The 23,397-nt window shown below is 38.0% G+C and overlaps 1 protein-coding gene across 2 annotated transcripts in view; it reads right to left on the bottom strand.

Annotated features, from left to right (window-relative positions):
* The window catches only part of ZMAT3 (zinc finger matrin-type 3), a 28,276-nt gene extending 5,669 nt beyond the window's left edge, over positions 1–22,607 (bottom strand). For both annotated transcript variants that reach the window (XM_069472912.1, XM_069472913.1), the window contains exons 1-3: positions 22,446–22,607; positions 18,634–18,960; positions 1,004–1,123 (exon numbers count right to left, since the gene is read on the bottom strand). In XM_069472912.1, the coding sequence (XP_069329013.1) occupies positions 1,004–1,123; positions 18,634–18,903 (390 nt within the window). In that variant the 5' untranslated portion in view covers positions 18,904–18,960; positions 22,446–22,607. The remainder of the gene's footprint in view (positions 1–1,003; positions 1,124–18,633; positions 18,961–22,445) is intronic.
* Between the last annotated feature and the right edge of the window lie 790 nt (positions 22,608–23,397).

The following is a 23,397-nucleotide window of genomic DNA, read 5'->3' as shown; positions in this document are numbered from 1 at the left end:
ATCAAATCATCTAATGCAAAAAATTTGATGAACAAAATACCAAAATTTTAAATACTTAATCAGTAACAGTGCCATGCCAACCCATATTGCAGCCTGAGGCAAAAGGGAAATCAGTGATACTTATCCTGTCTTTAAGTTTTTGATGTTTTGTTCACCATTGATCTTTTTTACATTAATTTTGAATTTTTAAAACATTACATTAAATATTTATCTTGATTACAGAGTTTTCTGGCTCCCCCTTAAATTTTGCGCCCAAGGCAAGTGTATCCCTTACCTCGTCCTAGTCCCAGCCCTGAATGAAACAATGTATGAAAAGTGCTTAGCACTGTGCCTGGCATATTAAGTAATCAATTATAGTTATTATTTGTAACCATTATATTGCTTTATAGACAAATAACACTTCAAAGATAGATCATGCAGTAGAATCCATAGTTCAGAGGCCACTAAGGTACAGAAATATCTTGTCTAAATCAACTTGCTCTATCTTCCAAAGAGCAAAAGGAACCTGGCTCTCAAGTATGTCTCATAATAGCAAAGTCCAAAAAGTGTTTATACAAGCTGTCAGCATAGAGGTAATCAAAGGGCAATCTCAAGAAACTAATCTTACAAATGGAAAATGAAATCTGAAGTAAACGGGATTAACTGCAATAAAAAAATAAATATTTAAATATCCCTCTTTTCATTCAGAGCTTAGCCTAAACATTCAGGGTCATTTAACCTAGAATTTTGAGAAATATATAGAGAAAGACTCTTGTAACAATATCTGTTTCATCATGTCATGCATCACAACCACAGCCAATGAGAAATCTCAAGGTTTATAGATTTAGCATACATTACATCTAGCACCATAGAGTTCAAGGAGTTAAAAGTACCAAGTAGCATCTTTGAGGATTATTTGCCCAGCTGTACCCTGATGGACACATGGACAACAAATTTCATTCATGACCATGTGTACACATGACAGCTTCTCCCCCTAACGCTGCTTCATCCAGACACATCTCACCTGTGAAGGGACTGGAACAACTGGAGTAGCTGCGGGTTCCACCGCATGGCTCATTCTGGCAGGAGGCGGACAGCTATTTGCTGCGTAGTAATTGCGGAGCTTCTTACCATGATTTTTACCCTAGAAGTAAAAATAAAATGAGTACATCAGTTCCTCGCTTATCCGCGGTTTTGCTTTCAGTTACCCACATCTACTGTGGTCCGAAATATTAAGATATTTTGAGAGAAAGAGGCCATATTCACATAACTTTCATTACAGTATATTCTTATAATTATTCTATTTTATTATTAGTTCTGGTTTATATTTTATTGTGCCTAATTTATAAATTAAACTTTATCTTAGGTATATATGTATAGGAAAAAACATAGCATATATAGGGTTCAGTAGTATCACAGGCATTCACTGGAGCTCTTGGCATCCCCAGTGGATGAGGGAAGACAACTGTAATCACCAGGAGGACAAGGTGTCAAATCAAGTTAATCAATGTATTCATTTTTAAAAGAGAAAAAACCCCAAGCAATACTAACTACATTTTATCCTTTATACACAACATCAGGGTAAGGAGACCACTAGCTAAATTTGACTACCAGATTTTGAAGTAAAAGAGTCTACTCTTGGGCTCTAACAGAATGATTAAATTTATCTGGGAAAGATAAGAGAACAAAGCCAAAAAAAAATTAATTTCCTAAATGTTTCTGAAAAAGTATCACATTTTCCAATGATCTATTTCCTCACCCAACTTGTTGCCATTCATATGCCACTGTTTAAATATGAATTTCATGACACTCTGATCTAATCTACTTTATAAGTCAGTAATAAAATGGATAATCCAATTATTTTTACAAAAATAGCACTTAGAGTATCTTTTTACTTACAAACCATGTTCTGTGCATTAGCTCATTTGCTGCTCACAAAAATCCTGTAAGAGGAAGCTGTTAACATTATCCATATCTGACAGCCGAGGAACTGCAATCCAGAGAGTGGGGGTCACTTGCCCCCAGGCCCTTTCAGAAGGGCAAAGCAGTGGAGCCAAAGCTGGAGCAAGCCTTCAAAGAATGGCCCGTTCTCACTACAGCATGATGGCTTCAGGACACACTGGGAACCGCTATTAAAATGGATTTGCCTTTCTCATCACACTGTAAGTTATTATTCACATGATTATATTCCTTGAACTGACACAAACTAGTGGCAAGGGTCAATGGCTCAAAAGTATTCTAAATGAGGGCTAAACAGGTAATTATTCTTTAAACTGTATTGTAAAATTCAAACCTGTATGCCAACATTAATTTACCATTTACTATATGCTGGAGCCCTAGAAATAAACTAAGGGCCAGCACATAGTCTAGAGGAAGAGACAGATACATAAGCAGTTAATTAAAGTAATGAACTAACTTCCACCTTCTGTCCACTCAAATGCCCTAAAGGTGCTCTTACCACAGTCACAGCGACCTCCAGAGTCAAATCCAGCGGTCACATCTGTGTCTTCATCTTACTGGAACTCTAAGCAGCATGACACAGTTGCCCTTCCCTCCTTGAAACGCTCTCCTGATTGTCATCTATGACTCCCTCTTTCCTCCCTGGTGTCTCTATCAAACCTCTAAACTTTACAGGGCCCAAGGCCCTACACTGGGCCCTCTTTTCTCTCCATCTACACTCTGACCCTAGGTTACTTTATCCAGTCCCACAGCTTTAAGATGCAATGAGTAAGTTGGTGACTCCAAAAATTATCTCTCTCCGTCCCTCACCTTCAGAACCATATATCCAATTGCCTCCTTGCCATTCGTGTTTTGAAGTCCTAAGAGGCATATTCAACTGAATGTAACTTTCAATTCCTCCCCCACAGAACTTTTTATCACCACCACCACCACTAGTCACCCACAGGAGGTAAATGGCACCACCATCTACAAGATTACTCAAGAAGAGCCAATGGGTCCTCTTCTTGAGTTCATCCTTCCCTAAATCCAAAACATCCATTCCATCAGCAAGTCTTGTCATTCAAAATATATCCCATGTCATTCTACTTCTCTCCATGGATATTACAAATACCACAGCAATCCAAACTACCGGACATTTCTCACTTGCATCGGGCAACGGCTCCTAAGTGGTCTCCGCTCTCAATCTTGTCCCCTTTATTATTTTCCTCATTATAAACTGGAGTGATAATGCTAGACATGAATCAGATCATGTTGCTTCCTCACTTAAAATCTTCCAGCGGCTTCCTACTACACTTAAAATTCACAAATCTTCTTATGAGGCCCCATGATCTGGCCCTGTCTATCTCTCAGATCTTACGTTAGACGTACTCTTTTCCCCTGCTCACTATGCTCCTTCCACACTGACCTGCTTCTGTTCCTTAAACATACCAAGCTTACTCTAGCCCGAGCCTTTGTACTTACTGTTCCTTCTGCCTAGAATGTGACTCCTGCAGATCACTGGCTCCTTCTTATCTTTCAAGTCTCAACTCAAACAGTGTCTAACTCGCTCTCAAGCATCACAACCCCCATTTCCACCCCCCGATTCCTGTCACCTGCCCCCCCACCCCCCCCCAAACACACACATACTCTCCATCACATTACTATATTGTCGGTTCTGGTTTTATCTTAGTACCACCTATCACTATCTAAAACAAGATTGTTTGCTTACTTGTTTTTTCTCTTTCCTCCCCTCTGGAATGTAGACTCCTCGAAAATAAGGGCCTTGTCTCCTATTCTATCTCCAATGCCTAGAATGGTCTAGCATAGAGTAACCAAGCAATAAATAATTGCTGGATAAATGAATCAAGTATTATAATGGAGATGATAAACTTCTAGGAGAACACAGAGAAGGAATTTCTTATTTCTGCCTGAATGTGTTGGGGAAGGCTTCCCTGAAAAGAGAGACATTGAGTCATCTTTTTATTTTTATTTTTTATTTATTTATTTATTTATTTTTTTGAGACAGAGTCTCACTCTGTTGCCTGAGCTAGAGTGAGTGCCATGGCGTCAGCCTAGCTCACAGCAACCTCAAACTCCTGGGCTCCAGCGATCCTACTGCCTCAGCCTCCCGAGTAGCTGGAACTACAGGCATGTGCCACCATGCCCAGCTAATTTTTTTCTATATTTTAGCTGGCCAGATAATTTCTTTCTATTTTTAGTAGAGACGGGGTCTCGCTCTTGCTCAGGCTGGTCTCGAACTCCTGACCTTGAGCGATCCACCCGTCTCGGCCTCCCAGAGTGCTAGGATTACAGGCGTGAGCCACCGCGCCCGGCCTGAGTCATCTTTTTAAATGAGCAAAAATTTACTGGGGAAGTAAGGAGTTTACTGGGGAAGTAAGGAGTGAAAGAAAGAGAAAACTGTGCACTGAAGAAAGAGCATGAGCAAAAGCCCAGCCTGTTATGTTGAAGAGCCACAAGGAGAGATGACGATCCTCTTCCCCCTTGGAGAAGAGGTAGGAGTTGGGATACACAGGGGCTCATCTTTAATGGTGTTCTCCATGATATAGAACTGGAACTTCAGTGGCAGCAGGGAGCCTCTGAGAGACTTTAAGCAAAACAGTGACATGATTTGATGTATTTGATAAAGATCATCCTAAGATCAGCATGGGGCATAAATTAGAGTAGACCAAAGCTAGAAGCTGGGAAGATACAGATAGAGTGGGGGACAAAGCCCTAGGACACAACAATATAGAGTGTGGTAGAGAATGAAGATCCAGAAAATGACAGTGAGAATGCTGGCCTCTGAAGTAAGATGAAAAGCGGACAATGCGTTGTCATGGAAGCCCAGAAACAAACTGGAGCTAAACAGTGTGGTCAGGCTGGAGATGGAATCTAAGCAGTTACAGCATTTAGATGGTATTTGAAGTCATGAAACCAAAAATGACTACCTAGACAGAATGAAGATAGGTAAGAGATTTTGAAATGGGCCTGGAGCAAGATAATGCCTAGAGTGAGGGAGAAAGACACAAGAACTATGAAGAAGGTAAAACCGAGTAATGACAAACTGGATATGACGGAAGCAAACCACAAAGTAGATGGGGATAACAGTTATCAAAAAAAAAAAAAAAAAAAAAAACCTTTAAGGATGGGGAGGAGAGAAGGCTTTGGGGAAGAAGATAGCATCAACATGTTGGAATTGAGAGACATCCTGCTATTGCAAGACATCCTGATGAATCCTGATGAAACCAAGAGACAGTACAACACGTGGATTAGCACTAAGGAAGTCAAGGCTAACAGGGTTTGGGAAACTTTCTAAAAACAGGTGGGAATTTGAAACCACAGATCTCAAGGAGGATAACAGGGTTAAATTATTACTGACTACCCTCTATGTGCTAGCCACCATTCTAAGAAATAGAGATAAGATGACGCACATAGTCCCTGCTCTTACAAAACTTTCCCAGTGGACATACACACATATATGCATAAGCAAAGAAGAAAGATGTGAGTTAGAGACACTGCTCTGCAGAAATCAAACAGGATGATATAATAGATAATGGGCAGAGAGAAGGTGGGGTAGTCAGATAAGGCTTCTCTGAGGAGAGATGTGAGCTAAAAGCTGAAGAATAAGAAGGCTGCAACTGTGCAATACAGAGAACGAGGAAAGAGATGGGCCTCAAGAGACCCATTTGGCCATGTTAAGTCTGAGACTCCTTTTAGATGTCCAAAGACAGACCAATCTGGAGTTCAGGTGTGAGGTCGGGTTAGAGACCTAGTATTTAATACTATCAGTACATAGATAGTATTTAAAACCATGAAACTGAAAAAATATGAATAATTAAAACAACAACAACAACAACAACAAAAACATGGAACTTGGTAAGATTATGTAGGTGGCCTAGAAATAGAGAGTGAAGGACAAAACCCTAATACACTATACAATGTGGAGTGTGGTAAAGAATGAGGATCCAAAAAATGAGACTGAGAATGCCTGGCCCATGAAGTTGAAAACCCTGCAAGTGTAGTATCATGGAAGCCTAGAACAAGGTGGCTCAAAAGTAAGTTTAGGTACATCATGACCCCGGAACTCTATTTCTAGGTGTTACCTAACAGAAAAATATACATGATGAGATATCTATAAGAATATTCCTAGAAAGACTGTTTTGTAACAGCAAAAAAAAAAAAAAAAAATGGAAACAACTAAGTGTCCATCTATAGAATAAATAAATTATAGTCTATTCATATAAGGGAATACTATACAGTAATGAAAATAAACATTCTGGGGCCATGCATGCCAACACGAATGATTCTTATAACACAACACTGAATAAAAAGAGCAAGCTGTGAAAGAAGATATGTAAGAACAATTTTTAATATGGGGTTTAAAAACATGAAAAAAAGTGCTACATATTATTAATATATAGGCAAATAGATATGTAGTACAAGTACAAAAAGATGTGTGGTAACAATAAATACCACTTCATTATAGTGGCTGCAACTAGGAGCATAGGACAGATACAGTAGGAAGGGATACACGGGGACTTTGGTCAAATTAATAATTTTTACCCTGTAAGCTACACAGCAAATACAAAACTTCATTATATTTTTTGTGCTTTATATCTGAAGGATTTCATAATAAAGGTTGTTGTGTTTTAAATCATTTTTGACCTGTTTTCACTGGGTCAAAAGCTACTGTGGGGTTGAGTAAAGTCAGGACAGAGAAGTAACGCTTGGATTTGCAAACAGAGAGGTGAAGACTGGCCTTGGTAAGAATCATTTCAGTAAAATGGTAAGAGATAAAAAATCATGTGGTATGGCTCAAGGAAAGAATGGAAGGTATGAAAATGGACACAACTAGTATAGGCAACTATCTGAAAAAGCTCTACTATGCCAGGAAGCAGAGAAATAGGGTATGGAGTTAGAGGAGCAAATGAGGTCAATGGAAGATTTTTTTAAAGGTGGGCTGTATTCAGGCTTGTTTACATGACAACAGGAAGAAATTACTAAAAACAGAACAGATGGTGCAGGAGCCAAAGGGCATGGCTACAGGAGCACAGTCCTTGAAGAGGCACAAGAGGTGTACAGTACTACTGGAAGGGTCAACTTTAGATACTATCAGGTTTTTTATTACCAATGCAGCATCTCCAGTAGTATCCAAACAGATATTGCATCCATAACATAATAATGATGTAATAATGATGGCAACTAACAATTTTTGAGCACTTACAATGTCTCAGGCCATGTTCAAAGCACTTCATAAATGTTATCTCTTAATACTCATGAAATGTCTATCAGATAGGTACTATTATCCCCATTTTACATATGTGGAAACTAAGCTTAGATACTTAAAAACCTGCCCAAGAGGCTGGGTGCTGTGGATCACACCTATAATCCCAGCACTTTGGGAGGCTGAGACAGGAGAATCACTTGAGTCCCGACGTTCAAAACTAGCATGGGCAACATAGGGAGATTCATCATTTTGCTTTAAAAAATTAAAAATGAGGTATGGTGGCATGCGTCTGTAATCCCAGCCACTCAGGAGGCTGAGGCAAGAGAATCACTTGAGGCCAGGAGTTCAAGGCCACAGTGAGCTATGATTATGCCACTGCACTTCAGCTGGACAACGCAGTGAGACTCTGCCTCTGTTTTAAAAAAAAAAAAAAATGCCCAAGAGCTTCCCGATAGCTAGGTAGTGGCTGCTTACTTTTGGGTCTCCCCACATATTCTCTGCAAATAATACAGAACAATAAGAAAAACAAAACTACACAAAAACCATGCCCTCCACATAACCAGAAGCACAGAGTACCCAGCCTCCAAAATAACTGGAAATAGAAAAAACATCAAATCCCAGGATCCCTCATACTCCTGTCACAAGCCTTCAAGTAAACAATGGCAATCTAACAAAAACTGTAGGAAGCAGAGAAGAGGGGAACCAGAAGCAGGCCTAAAATTGTTCTAAAACCACTACCAGAAAAAGGAAGTCCACCCTAAGTTTGAAAATACTAAAATATCATCTGGTGTATCAGAGTAATGACTACTGGAAAAGTAGCTTAAATGTACACGATCTGAAGTGACTGTCTTCAATGTGGCTTCTGGAGAAGAAAAAGGCAAAAGGGAAGGAAGGGAAGGAAGGGACATCCTTTGGCATCTAGGAAGTTAAAGAGAAATGAAGCAAAATAGGAAAAGTTAGTGTCCTGCAAAACAAAAATCAGAAGGCATACAAACCTTCCACAGATCACCAAAAAAAATATTTTAAAAAATAGACTTTATTGCAGTCATAGAAGGGGTTGTCATTAAATTAAAAAACTCATAAACTACCCCAAATCACAAAATGAACAGAAGAAAATTAATCAAGTCTATACAAAATTACTACCAAAAATTCAACACATCTCAGCAAATGAAATCTCCCCCTTCCCCTCCCCAACAAAAACATGAAACATAAGAAAACCAGTAAGGTAACACCCTAAATTGAACTGAATATATTCAATCATTTGAGGATATGAGCAATCATCTCAAATCTGAAATTCAAAATGTACAAAGAAAATCATAGTTAGAAATGAAAACAAGGGTAACTCGGAAAGAAAATGAGAGTCATCTCAAAAATGAAAGGTAAATTAAAAGTGACAAGGGAGAATACTCAAATGAAAAGTACTAAGTATCACTGAAGAAAGGTAGAAAAGCAATCCAGAAAATAAAAGTGATATAAGGAAAGAATTAAAAACGGTCAGAGAGGAAGCAGTGGAAATGGAAAACAAGCAAAGAAGGAATAACTTATATAAAACTGGAGTCCCCGAAGAAGAAAAACAAGTCAAACAGAACTAATATTTAAAACCATAATCCAAGAAAATTTTCCAAAACTAAATGAAGACCCGAATCTACATGTTGAAAATGTATAACACGTTATCTAGGAAAATTAAGCCAGAACAATCAAATTGGGGCACATCTTAGAAAAATTATCAAACTTCAAAGAAAAAAGAAAAAGCCCTCAAGCTCTCCAGGCAAAAAAAATCAAATAATTTACAAAGGCAAAAGAATTAGAATGGCATCCATAATATACAAAACAACAATGGGCAATACCTTTTAAAAACTTAATGAAAATGTAAATCAAGGATTTTATATCCTGCCAAATAGCCCCACATTAAATTTCAAGACTATAGAGAAACAGTTTTTAACATACAGGAACTTAGGAATTCAATACTCATAAGTTCTTCTTGAGGAATCTATTTCATGCAACAATAAAACAACTAGGAAAACTTCAGAAAAAGGGCTGATGGTGAATATCTTCACATACATAATTGTAGATCAAAGACTAAAATAAAGGTGGAAAGGAGGGTGAAAGATTAATCCTCAAATGTTACAAATTATGACACAGTAGCAACAATGCAACAACAAATGGGAAGAAAAGGAAAAAGGACAGGGAAGTAGAATAAGCTCATTGATTCTGCAATAGGAAACAGCTGAGATGCCGTTAAAAACTGGCAAACCAGGCCAGGTGTGGTGGCTCACTCCTGTAATCCCAGCACTTTGGGAGGCCAAGGCGGGACCTAGGAGTTCAAGACCTATCTAAATAAAAAAAAAAAAAACTTTTTAAAAAAATTGGCCAGGCATGGTGGTGTGAGCTTGTAGTCCCAGCTACTAAGGAGGCTGAGGCAGGAAGATCATTAGAGGCCAAGAGTTTGAGGCTGCAGTGATCACATCATTGCGTTCCAGCCTGAGTGACAGAGTGAGACTCTGTCTCTAAAAAAAAAAACCCTAAAACTAAAACTAAAAACAAACCAACAAGCCAAATACTAAAACATTAAAAAACAAAACAGGGGCATAAAGTCATTTTAAAAGGCATAAATATTAACAGAGTAAGTAAGAATGGACTACAAGGGATGGTGGGATGTGATACTTCTCTGAGTATACCTTTTTCTATAGTTCTGACTTTTAGAACTGTATTAATATTTCACAGACTTATAAAAAAGAATCAAAATCAACAAGGACTGGGGAGGACCTAAAATGAAATATAAACAGAAACAAACTTAACTATATAAAAAAAATAAATAACCACACTGAAGAAGGAGGGAAGAAAAATATTATTCAAATTTCACATAGTCACAAATTATCTTCCCAATGATACTTATTGAACACAAAAAAGAAAAATAGTAACTTTACAACGGAGAATCCTTTGTAGGTCCCACCTTTGTAACCTAAGAACCGTGAAAAACACTATTTTGACTATATATTGTAATGCTAAAGACAAAATGAACAGTACATAAATATTATCCTCTGGCAGTAGGTTTGTTTTTCACAAGGGTATGGATTATCAAGTCCCAAACTACTTTAAGTGTATTGAGTACATGGGAGTGTGTGCATGTATGTGTGCACCTGCATGTGCATTTTGTGAATAATGAACGTCCAGGTTTCCTGTTATCAATGAAAGGAGTTAAATATAAGAAAAGACAGAAGGCAAGAATGAACACTTGTGTTGCACTGATATTGGAGGTAGCAGTTTAAACTCACATTTAATGTATGTACACATAAAGATGTGTGTATGCATATACATAGTTACTAGCTCTGTTCAATGAGAGGGTCTAGAAACAATAACAACCCAGTACCAAAGAGAACACCTAGCACCTACGTTTTGGCTTCTAAATATCATTCTCCGTTAAAAGAGACCAGACTTGTTGAAAAATGGCTGGCATACGGAAAGTACAAGACGACCCTGAAATATTTTATATAACCAGAAAGTAAGAAAATATGCAAAAATATTCGAAGATGTGTCAAACGGACAGAAGCATCGACTTGAAGGGATTCACATTGGTCAAATCTGGGACACTTTAAACATGAAAATAAATAATGATAGTAATAGATTGTATGCCTAGGATAAAATAAAAATCCGTAAGTCCATGGTGATATAAATAAATCACTGAATAAATAAATAAACGGACAAAGGGAAAAATTCTTTCTTAAATTCCAACTAATAAGTTTAGAAGAAATGATTAAAACAGAAAAATCATCATGTGGCAAGCATCACAGTAATAATCATTGCAGGCAAGAATCATCAGTGAACACAAATATGATCAGAATAAAAACATTCACATAGTCTCAAAGAATCTCCCCATATGGTATCTATTGAACATAAGAAGAAAAACAGTAACATTACAAAGGAGATCCACCCCCACCCCCCTCCAGGCAGGCTCCACCTTAACCAAGTGATCAAAGTTAACAGCACCTGTAATACAACACATTCACACCAGGTCCTTCCTGATACGATGTACTGGGAAGAACACAGTATCACTTACATAGTATTCTTGCCAAAAAACACATAATCTGAATTTAATCAAACATTAAACAAGCCCAAATTTGGGACAGTCTACAAAACAACTCTTCAAAAGTTGTAAGATCATAAAAAGCAAAGAAAAACAAAAGATCTGTCAGATTAAAGGAGACGTGAAAACTATCTACAGAATTTCATCTTGGATTGAATGAATACTAGAACCAGAAAAAGGTCATTAGTAGACAACTGGTGAAATGTAAACAGTTTATAGATTAGATAATAATATTTAATCAGTGGTAATTTCTTGATTTTGACAGTTGTACGATAGTTATATAAAATGTTAATGTTTAAGGAATTTCAGTAACGTGCATATAAGACTTCTTTGTACTACTTTTGGAACTGTTTTGTAAGTCTAAAATAATTCAGACTAAAAAGTTAATAAAATAAAAATAAAAACAATCCAGGCCGGGCACGGTGGCTCACGCCTGTAATCCTAGCACTCTGGGAGGCCGAGGCGGGTGGATCGCTCAAGGTCAGGAGTTCGAGACCAGCCTGAGCGAGACCCCGTCTCTACTAAAAATAGAAAGACATTATATGGACAACTAAAAATCTATATAGAAAAAAAAAAATTAGCCGGGCATGGTGGCGCATGCCTGTAGTCCCAGCTACTCGGGAGGCTGAGGCAGTAGGCTACTGCTTAAGCCGAGGAGTCTGAGGTTGCTGTGAGCTAAGCTGACGCCACGGCACTCACTCTAGCCTGGGCAACAAAGTGAGACTCTGTCTCAACAAAAAAAAAAAAAAAAAAAAAAAACAATCCAAAGCCACAAGTAAGTGGTAGAGCTGGGGGCAATCTGGTTCCACTGCACCCTAGGACCACTCAACAATATTAAGGAAATGTTTCCAATATCACAGATCTAGCAAGTAGTAAGGCCACAAGTTGAATACTAGCCTGACTCCAAAGTCTATGATTTCATGTTCTTAACTAACATCCTATAAAACATGCTATGAAAAGGGAACAATAAGAAATCAAGAGGTCTTTAAAAACTAAAAGTATCATTGTCAAAATTTTTAAAAATCAACATAAGATTATAAGAACACCTCTCAAATTCAAATGAAGAAATAAAGGAATGAAAAAGAGAGCAGAGACAAGCAATATAAGGAATTAATCCATAAATTATACTTCAATAAGGCTGGAAAAATAAAAAAAGAATCAATCTAGCAGATCCAGGACAGGGGCTAACAGGATTTCTAGAGAGAGAAAAAAAATAGAGAGAGAAAAAATATATAGAAAAAATATATAGGATTTCTAGAGAGAGAAAAAAATATAGTCAAGATTAACTAAGAAATAATATTTTAAAAAACATTCCCCAGAGGTCAAGAGAAACAGGAGTATACAAACTGAAAGGATCTACTTTTTAAGTGCTGACCAGGACAAATGAAAAAAGATCCAGACCTAGACACAACCTTCATTGTGAAATTTCAGACTCTAATGATAAAAAGGAGAGCCTAAAAGTTTCCAGGGGGGAAAAAAAAGACACACAATTAAAACAGGTCACCTAGAAAAGAACAAGAATCAGAATAAGATTTTTCTCCAGCAACATTAGATTAGAAAAAAAATGGAGTAGGGCCTTTAACGTTCTGAAGAAAAATAATTTTCAAACCGGAGCTGAATTGTCAAATATGAAAGCATAATGCAAACATTTTTTAGAAATACAAGGGCTCAGAAAAATTTATTTCCCATTACCCCTTCATTTTATTTGAAAGAGAGGGATGTGTTGTAACATATATTTGTATTATTTTCTTCCTTAAAGTAATGTGAAGATGTACTCCAATAAAACAAGATGAAAAAATCTGTATTTAGAAAATAACAGCCTAAATCAAAGAGCACAAGGAAATCCAAAGTTGACAACTGTGCAGTAAACCCAGAAGGCAACCAGTTGAAAGTGGAATAAGAAGATAGAGGGATCTAGGACAAAAGGGGGATTCCATACAATAGATAGAGTGATTGAGAGTTTGGGGACAAGGGGAATGAGGATATGATAAACAAAATGCAAGAAAAAGAGAAGAAGAAGAAAAGCAACTAAAAACTCTAAGAAATACAAAAAGCTACACAATGAAGTCATGATTCGAAGATGGAACAATTAATCCAAATTAGAACAACTAGTCCAAATCAGAACAGGAAATAGTGGGTTTCATGAAGAAAAATGAAATGGATTATAAGCAATACAAAGAAATCCAGCTTAAGAAGCTAACAGTTTTTCTAAAAGGCGTAAGATTCTTCTCCATATTTTTTTTAAAAGCATCAGAAGCTCAAGGAAAAACAAAAAGCTATTTCAAAGTTATAATCCACATATGAAGCAAACTAAATAGGACATGAATTTGAACAATTGGTAGTATTCAAGAAAGGGTTATCTATTTGAACATCTCTTTTGAGTAGAATGGGACCATGACACTAGAAACATACAAAAAAAAAAAAAAAACAGCTATGCAGTGAATAGTATTTCCTTAATGCAAAAGCTAAATGCCAATTTTCAACAATTGGAATCAAGCTGCAAATAGAGCATGGAAAACTTAATTTGACAGAATAGAAAAAAATGCAGTCAATCTTGATAGTGTCAAGGTAAAACTATAGCCAGAGGTAGAAAGGAGAAAAGAATAGAGAAGAAAGAAAAATTAGGGAATGTGTGGGGAAGGAAAAGGTAATTACTGCTTTGCATTATAAGCCCTTTATTCTACAAGCATTATTTTTAGCAAAAATATGTTTTAAATTTTTAAGGAGGAAGTTCCAGCAGCAAATGCTATAAAAGGTAAAGTAAGAAAGAGCTAGATTTGGCCTGTACAATCATGGGTGACCATGGAAAGGACTATTTCAGTGTAATATTGTAATGGAAACTAGAGAACAGTGAGCTGGGGAATGAATGGGAAATGAACCCAGCAGAACTCTAAGGATGATAGAGAAGAGGAGAAAGGTTACTAACAAGAGGGATTAGAAGTAAAGGGAAGATTGCTGTTCCTATTTTTATTTATAAGGAAGAGACTTGAGTTAATTTTTAATTTGATTGAGGTAAAGAGGTGAAGACAGGTGATGAAATCCAGAGTACAGGGTGAGGAATCAAACTTAGACAAAAGGAAGGGTATCTATTCTTCTGAAATAAAAAGAAATGAGGTGGGGTGGATTGAGACAAGGAGGCAGGAAACTGGTGATATCTAGCTAATGGCAGGATCCTGGAGAGCTTTTGTGCTCTAAAGTGACCAAAGCAAGAGCTGGAAGAGCCTACAGAATTGATCATTTCACACAGCAGAACAAAAGCCAAAAAGGACTTATTCTTAGGTAAACAGACTAAGCTGGCAGGCCTAGTAGTATGGTTGAAAAACTTTTACATTTGAGAATCATTTTATATTATCTCATCTGTTGGTTGAATTATTCTTCATAAATAATTCATAAGATAACCAAGTATCTGGATCTAGAAGAGTATCTTTAGAGAATGACCAAGGAAAACAAAGTTTTACTCATTTATACAAGGTCCTATAGCAAGTGAGTATCAAGGTAGTAACAACACTAAGAGAGTTGTGTGTACCTTCTCATTTTAAGTCCTTGTGAAGCTATAGATGAAAGGAACCGGTGCTCATTTGAGACCCAAACACTTCTAAATAACAGAAGTCTATTTCAATCAACCAGCATTTTTTAATATAACATACACACACAATTCTCACAAGCCTGTAAGGGAGGTACAATGACCCCTACTTTACAGATATTGAATAAAGAGAGAATAAATATCTTGCCTAAAGTAGCTGAGTCATGATTCCAGCCCAAATCTGTTATATTCCAAAACATATATGCCACTGTATGAAGCACTGAGTCAAAACCAGATCTGAAGTGCATTTTGACCATTTTCAGTCCACCGCAAGTTCATTTGGAAAACAGACACAAGAATTTTTAAAACATAAAAATTAGCTAAGATTTAATTACCTGATCCAAACCTGGGTGATCAATGTTAAAATGTATGTGCCAAAATCTGTGCTTTAAATGTTAGGAAAAACCTAATTGCATTCTCTTCATTATGAATTGAGACCACTACATTTAGCATCATAATTCTAAAACTATTTTTTTATGTGTTCTTTCTCTTTCTAATCAATCTAATTAATATGGTAGGTTGTTATCTGGCTACTAAGTATTACAAATAGAAACCTATGCTTTTGACAAATTTTAGAAATGTACTTTGAGTAACTAGTTCTTTTCAAATGGATTATAAAAATTAGCAGATAAATTGGTGACTTTAAACTGTTTTGCCTTAGCAAAATTTATCCATGCTTTTTGCTTTTTTTTATTTCTGTTATTAACCTTCCATCGTAAAGCAACTCTTCCTCTGGGCATTTATGCTGATGAAACAGTGTTATGTTACTCCATGCCAGGCTTGCCCTAAGTAACCTTAAGCATGCAGATAGATTTTAATAAAATGAAGACATGTTCCTCCTCCAAAGATTTGATTTTAAATTAGATTATAACCAAAGCCATAATTTTGAGTCTGCAAAATTAGATAACTTCATTAAAAACAAAACGACAGCTGAGAATGTTTTAAAGCCGCCTGAACAGGTTTAAAAAGTCCACGGAGTAAAACTAAATCTGTGATGACTACGGATATACACGGGTCATGTATAAGGTAGCCCAAGCTTGGGAACATCAGAGTGTCAGGAAAAAATGGTAGTTAGCTTCAAGGGAAGTATTTATTGAGCACTTTCCACTGTGTGTCCTGGATTACTGGAACATGATATAGTCAGGCTCTAGTGTAACCATGGTTGTTTACAATATCTTTGGCAATTTGAAACTTTGTGATTTCAACAATGGCATCAATTGACTAAAAAGTTTTGAGTGATGCAATCACAGTGATTTACCATTTCACACAAATGTGTTTCTAGCTCATAAACAGGTTATCAGTGACCCCTTTTATCTTGTATATAACTGAAATACTGAATTTATGGTTTGGGTATTACTCTGTATTAAAAATTACAAAGCAGGATTTTAGCCTTGAAATAAAACTTTATATCCATTATCTCATTTAAACCTAAACCACTTTGTTTTATTAGTCTACAGTCATTGCCATTCTGCCTATGCCTGGTGTTTGGTAAGCCTTACTTTTTGGTCTTACCCTTGTCTTTAATAGGCTTTCTTTCATCATTGCCTGTTTATGTACCTTTGATGCATCTTTCAGGCTAGCATTGTTATGCTTTCCTTCTATGTTGGTACACCCACCTCTAGATTATGATCTACTCTTATTATTCTGATCTACTCTTTGATCTACACTCTCTCATCTTGACCATTTCTATCTTCTTCCTCTTTAAGAGTTATCAGTAACATTGGTCTCATTCAAATCTTTGCTTCTAAGCTTAGAAATATGCTTTATTGGACCCAAATTTTTCACTTTCCATTAGGTTCTACTTTCTTAATACCCACTTGCCTCTTCTCCTTCCCCCATCTTTACTCCAGATTTGGCTGCTTAAATTGTCCCTATGACATGCTATCCTTCTCCTCCAACTTTTCCACTTAAAAATTCTGATTTTTGAGAAATTTACCTAAACTGTACTTCCCTTTTCTTATATTTTCTAATTTATTTATACACTGTATCACTGAGAGAACTAAAATTAAATATAATGACGAATCGTGTCAACTAAAAAGTTTAGAGCAAACACACACAAAAATGTATAATAAAACCCAAAAATAAAAACCCAAATAAATGTTGATTCTGTTTCTTATCTAAGTTTAAGCCTCATAATCCAAAGACCTTGCATCAAACTTAATTCTCTCTATGCATAATCAGAAACATCCATCACTATCCATAGAGTCACAAAGTGATATTCAGAGAAAAAACAGAAGTATATGTATAATCCACACACATACATATTAAAATTACACATTGCCCAACAGTTTTCCCTCATAAAAGTACAAAGCTCTTCTTTAAAAGGCAATCATATGTGTGTATGGCACACAAGGGGGTTTGCTCCCAAGTTAATGATTTATTAGGGGCTTTATACAGCTAAAAATCAAAACTTTGGAACCCAGGTTTCATTTTTCAAAGTGGTTCTTGGGCTGTAAAACTGAACATTCCATAGGAATAAATGAAGAAAGCTAATCTAGTCTTGAGTTTGAGATTAATCATCCTAACAGACTCTGCCTGGATGGTAAAGACAAGCAATGGAAGACCCTGTTTCAAACCACTGTAGTAGAGAGTAGTACACAGAGGGGTGAGAGCAGAGATTGGGGAAAGGGGGAAAAACGTAAAATTAAAACTAGAAGAAGCCCCTATGAACCGATGATGGCATGTGCCAAGACCTGAGAGAGATAATTACCTCAACTCTCTGCACCTGAGGGCAAAACAAAGCCAAACAATGGGAACTCCAGGAAAGCAATACATACTATCTTCCCCTAAATCCCAGAGAAAGCAATTCACCGTCAAAAGACATACAAGAACGAAGTGACAAAATTATCAGTCTTTGGGATCAAAACAAAACAGAAAAGACTTACACTCAGAGTAAACAAAAACTTTAAGCTGGAGAAAGTTACAGTGACATGACAGAGGAAATACCTGTGTAACAGTCTTCTACCATAATGTCTTATTATTGCAGATATTCATATAGATAATAATCAAAGCAATGATGACCCAGAAGACATGATTCAGTCAAGTTTGGCCTCAATTATTTCCCAAGTCTCTTTTCTCCAAAAAACGAAATTATATAATTTTATACAGACAACATCTAGAATAAAAAGAAATCCTGTACCCTCTCTTTCTAGCCAAAATTTAACTTTCCATTTGTTCTTAAGTAATATTACCCCTTTAAAATGATCCTTTCCGCTAGCTCTTCCACATGGAATTGAAAAATTTAAATCTTAAAAATAATTTTCAGTTCACACTAATGTTCTAACAGAAATCAGAGTATATTTATTATGAATGAAGAATAGGTATCGATATTCCAATGTCAATTTATTCTCATTACAAAAAGATACCTGTGTTCTCCTTACCAGCGATAAGATTTATAGGAAGAATCAGAAGTCAAAAATCGAAAGCATAATAGTCATACAAACACATTACCCTGAACTGAATGCAAATTATACTGGCTTTTAAACAATTTTACACTGAGTTGAGTTTGGTACATCATGTTTTAAATACCTTTTCTCCTTAGAACTATAGGTTCCAATGCCAGCATAGATGATTTACATTTGCCTACAAAGACTGGTAAGCTATCAAATGCCACACAGCTTAGTGTAGGAGGTTGAGAAGCTATGAAAAGTCATACTTATTTTTAAAGTAAGAACATTATGCTTTTAATCAAACAAACTAATAGCTATCTTGATTTTCCATGCATAATCATTGTTTAGTCATCTCTGGAGGGACAAATGCTAAATAGGCAGAGCCCTGAAATGTTCACCCCACTAAATGCCTGATTTTCTTTTCTCCTCTTACCTGATAATGAGCCTGGGCTTGCTGCGCTGAGTTCAAAGTGACATTGCAGAGTTTGCAGTACAGGGGCTTACATAGCTCCTCCAGGGCAGAGTCTTGTTCTCCTCCCTTAGGTAACTCTTCTTCCCCTGCCAGAGGCAAGGAAGTGTCCTGCCCAAAAGGCTTCTGTGGTGGAAGCTGCAAAGATCCTGTAGACCTGGTGGCCACTGACATAGGAGGAGAGGTTAAGGGCTGCTTAGGCGGAGGAAGCCCTGTGTGTTGCAGGAGGATCATTGGGTAGGAAAGCCTTGGGCATAATCCAGTGGGTGATGAGAAGCTGGGTCTTCAAATCTGAATCAACAGCATAAAAAAAAAAAAAAAAGTACTCACTTAAAAAGGAGACCTCACCAATACCACACGTAAATGACATCATATGACCCTTTCCTCTACTTCCCCAATCCCATCTTTGGGACTTCTTTCCTTTTGCCTCATCTAGCAGACTTCCCCTGTGTTAATTCATATTGACACAATGCTCTTCCACTGAGAATGGCTTTATAGATTTGGCTTTATTTTGCTTGGCACAGCTCCAACTGCTATCCCTCTGGCCCATGAACATTAATAGCATTGCATCCGTGGCTAATTAAATCTAAAAGTCACATGGCTGAAATGAACATCAAAGGTCACCTAGTCCAGACCCCTTCCCTCAGGCGCACTTACACTTAAACACTCTTGATGATAATTGTGCACAGACAAAAACACCACCAGTTAAGAATCTTAGCAAATATCTCTTTTCCATCCCATGTCAAAAAGAGTGGGGAAAAAGAGTATCACCTCTCAGAATCCTTAAAACACTTCTAGAATTAGCTAAAACATCAAGGAACTCTAGGAATAACCCACAGTTAAACTGTGACAGAGATAAATAAAAGTGTTCCTTTTGATGCAACTGGCAATATTAAAGTAGTTGAGCCAATGATTCTTTACAGCAGAGGTTGCAAACGGATGTACTGTAGGCCACATACAGCCACAGAAATGCTGTTTGGAATATACAGTGTTTTGTTTTGTTTTCATCTTTTAAAATGAATTAGTTGTCAACATTTAAAAATCAAGAGATTCGTGGCTTCTCTTGATAAAAGGATGATCTGGCAACACTTGGCCCACATTCCTACCTGGGAAATAACTAGCTAGTTAATGCTCAAAGGCACTGCCCCTGGAGCCAGGCCTGCCTTCTCCAGGCCACCTCAGTCCCCACTCAGCCACTGCCTGTACTTGCTACTTGCCTGATCCCTTCAGGCTCTTGAGTTTATGACCCCACCTCATATAGCCTTAGACTATATTCATGAATCCCCTGTAAAAGCAAAATATTTTTTCTCCTTCTAAAGGTAAATCACCTGCACAAAATATCAAGTAAATGTCCAATGTAGTAATGGGTCACACTACCATAAACCCTAGTATAATTCCAATTCCTCAGTCTTCTGGCTATTTCTTCCACCCTTTTTATTAAATAACTGATAGTTGCTATTCTATTTCCCTCAGAAAAGACCCAATATGTTCCACTCTTTCTTCAATCTTTATCCATGATTTCTCCTGCCTCCTACCCAGATGGCATCTTCTAACCTTGAGTATCTCAAAATGAACCACAGTATACCTTTGAGTTCCCAAGATTCTAATTAACCCAAATTAGAATCCTTATTGCAAAATCTACAACTCCCTCTCCTTTCTCAATACAGTACTATTAAAACCTCTTCTCTTGGTCAACATAATATGGCTATTTTAAGCTACTGAAATTTTCCATCAGCAATGCAAATGTGTATATTATGGCAATAATAGATTTACTAAAATGAATCAAGTAAATTTTGAAAAGTTAAAAGTCTCTTTATCTCATATGGTAACTACACAGCCCCTGAAAATTGCAATCAAGTAACAACTTTGATACTACATTCAGGTTCTGCAGACAGCAAAGGAAATCAGTGCCATACAGAAACAATGTAGTTAAGGGCAAAGTGGATAAATTATTAGTCATAGTATTTAACAATACTTCTTATTAATCAGACTATTCAGAAAAATGCTAATATTATTTGACTCTTAAGCAGAAGTATGCTGCCACATCTCTGGGAACATAAAGAAATGCAATATAGACTTAGAATATTTAAAAAGTCAAGTTTCTATAATGGTATTATTTCTTTCAATTAAATCAAGCAAAGACAACCAGAAAGCAAAGACAGGTATGGTCATTTAATGAAAGGAAACTACGGAGACAAAAACCAGCTTTTTAAAAAGTTTAACTACCTCATTGTAATAATTCATAATGTTAAAAGTCCACATATACTACCTGTACAGAGTCATACTGATGCCAAATTGCCACAAACATGTTGCTGGTTCATAAGAGAAAAGGTGGAGAAGGGTGTCAAAACATCTGGATAAAGGAAATTAACAATATAAACAGAAAATCAAATGCTACCAATTGCCTAGACATGTCTAGACTTGTTTTTTGAAAGCTCACTCCCACTTGAGGAAATTCCAGCATGCATCTCCCCCAGTGTTATCTACAGGTTTCCATCAAAATAAAGGCCCTTCTCAAAGCACAGAGGTACAAAAGGCCCCCTGCCAGAGGTGATAAAATTCCCTGATTTAAAGAAAATATTCTTGCCAAATACAGACTTACCCAATATCACATTTTATGTTTATAATTTTTAAAGAATAGCTAGATATTCCAAATTTATTTCTTCTATAGATCTAACAATCAACACAATAACATTAACTCCCAGAAAAATATCTATACATGACAATTACATCAGGTATTGGTACATTTGCAAACAAAACTCAGTATCAAATATAAATCGAATTATGGAACATAAAGAAACCCAAAGCATACGCAACTCAGATCTGTTCAACTGCTACATTAGTTTAAAAGAGACTAATTTGAAGGCTGATATAAATATTTCTCAGATTGTTAAAACTACTCAATTTGATGCTTGTGGTAGCATAAATGAAGAATTTATGGCAGTTAATGCCCTGGTTTGGAAAAGGGTTGAAAGGACATTAAAGAAAATCAAAGCGTCACAATGTACCCTGTTTAAAGAAAATGAATGATCACAGCATACTTAGTTTTCAAGATTGTACTGGGGCCTACTTTTCACATACTGTGTTAAAAACAATCTCTTTCTCATTCGGAGAAATCTTCAGAAGAAAGAGAATAGAATAAAGGAACAGGTTACTGGCACCTCAGTAAACTAGGGAAGTCTGTAATTGGGAATTGTGGAAATGAGGAAAAGATGGCAAGCATTACTCAAAGGTCATCGAACGCAGCAAGAAAGAAGAGAGGGAGAAAAATATAAAATAGTCAGCCGAGGCAAGGCATATCATATAAGGAACGCTAGAAAGAACGCAAGAAACTGGGAAGAGGCCTTGGTAAATTGGTGAATGTTTTCCTGTCTCAGCTAAGACGGTTCCTAATCCTAGGGAACGGTTTACATTTTTGAATCAAAGCCACAGATACTTCAGCATTGCCCACATTTACCTTACATTCCTAAAATGTGCATGCATACACATGAAGGAACACACACACACACACCTCAATCCAATAAGGATGCCATCACGAAAGATGGAATCCCCGGCTCCCACAGGGCGAGGGCAAGTACGAGGGCCAAGGCAGCTGCATGCACAGATGATCCAACTGCTACACGTGAAATGCTTAAAACAAACAAATAGGTAAATAAAAGCAGCGCAAGCCCAGTCACGTGGAGGGCAGGTGAAAAGACAGCAACTGAAAGCCGCTAGTCCTCCGGCGTTTTCCGGCTCATCCTAAACGCCCCAGGCACCTAATAGCCCGCACTTACCGGAACCCCCAGGACGCGCCGGCAGCCTCCGCGCCGCGTCCGCCCGGGACTCCCGCCGCCGCCCGCCCTGCGCGCCCGGCTCGGCCCGCCTCAACTCCGCCTCTCCTCGCAGCAACTTTCTCCGCTGGCCTCCGCCGAGTCCCCTGCACAGCTGAAGGCTGACTGTCAAAAGTCAGTCCAACCCGACCCACAGGGAAACAGCTGCAGGAAGTGACTGCGGAACCGGGAGGCGGCGGAGGAGGAGACTGAGGGCGCCGGCTCGGCGTCGCCACTGCGCATGTGCCTGGCGGAGCAGGCCCGGCAGCGGCTCCCGCATCCCTGCCAGGCGGGCGGCGCGCTGGTCAGGTGCCTTGACCGCGAGCGCTGGGGCGCCGGGCTGGGCCGGCGTGGCGAACAAAGGCGCGAGTTAGGAGGCGGACGCCCCACCGCCAGTCTCCTTAGACAGCTCCTAAGGGCTGTGCATCGTGTACCCTGGAAAGTTGATCTGTAGCAGAAGCCTGTGCAGAGCTTTTGCAACTTTCATCTCCTGTCATTGAGATCCAAACATTTTTCATTCCAGCCCCTCCCTCGGCCTGCTGGTTGCCGGCTAAGGCGGGTGAGTGGAGCTGCCAAAATATCCGGGATCCTTTAAATTGCTGCGACAGAGCCTTTAAACTGAACCTCTCCTCACTTCCTCCCCAGGATGGAGGAAAAAGAGCGTTGCTGCCCGCCCTGTGGCCTCCCATCACAGGAGAACACCGCCCTTCCCCCCCCCCACCCCCACCCCACACACGCCTCTGCCCTCTTCCCTCCACTAAAGTGAACAAGAAATGGAGGAGACTTTCTTCGGACCCCCAGAGACACACCTGCAAGACAGGAAGGACCAGCAAGAGATTGGCTCACGCTACGGTGTCACATCCTCCATTGCCAAAATGGACATCTCCAGGGTTGACGTTGAGAGATGAGCAGGAGA

The sequence above is a fragment of the Eulemur rufifrons genome, chromosome 7, assembly GCF_041146395.1.
Source record: "Eulemur rufifrons isolate Redbay chromosome 7, OSU_ERuf_1, whole genome shotgun sequence".
Taxonomy (NCBI): Eukaryota; Metazoa; Chordata; class Mammalia; order Primates; family Lemuridae; genus Eulemur; species Eulemur rufifrons.
The sequence above is the reverse complement of the archived record's forward strand: the minus strand, read 5'-3'. Positions and strand labels throughout refer to the sequence as shown.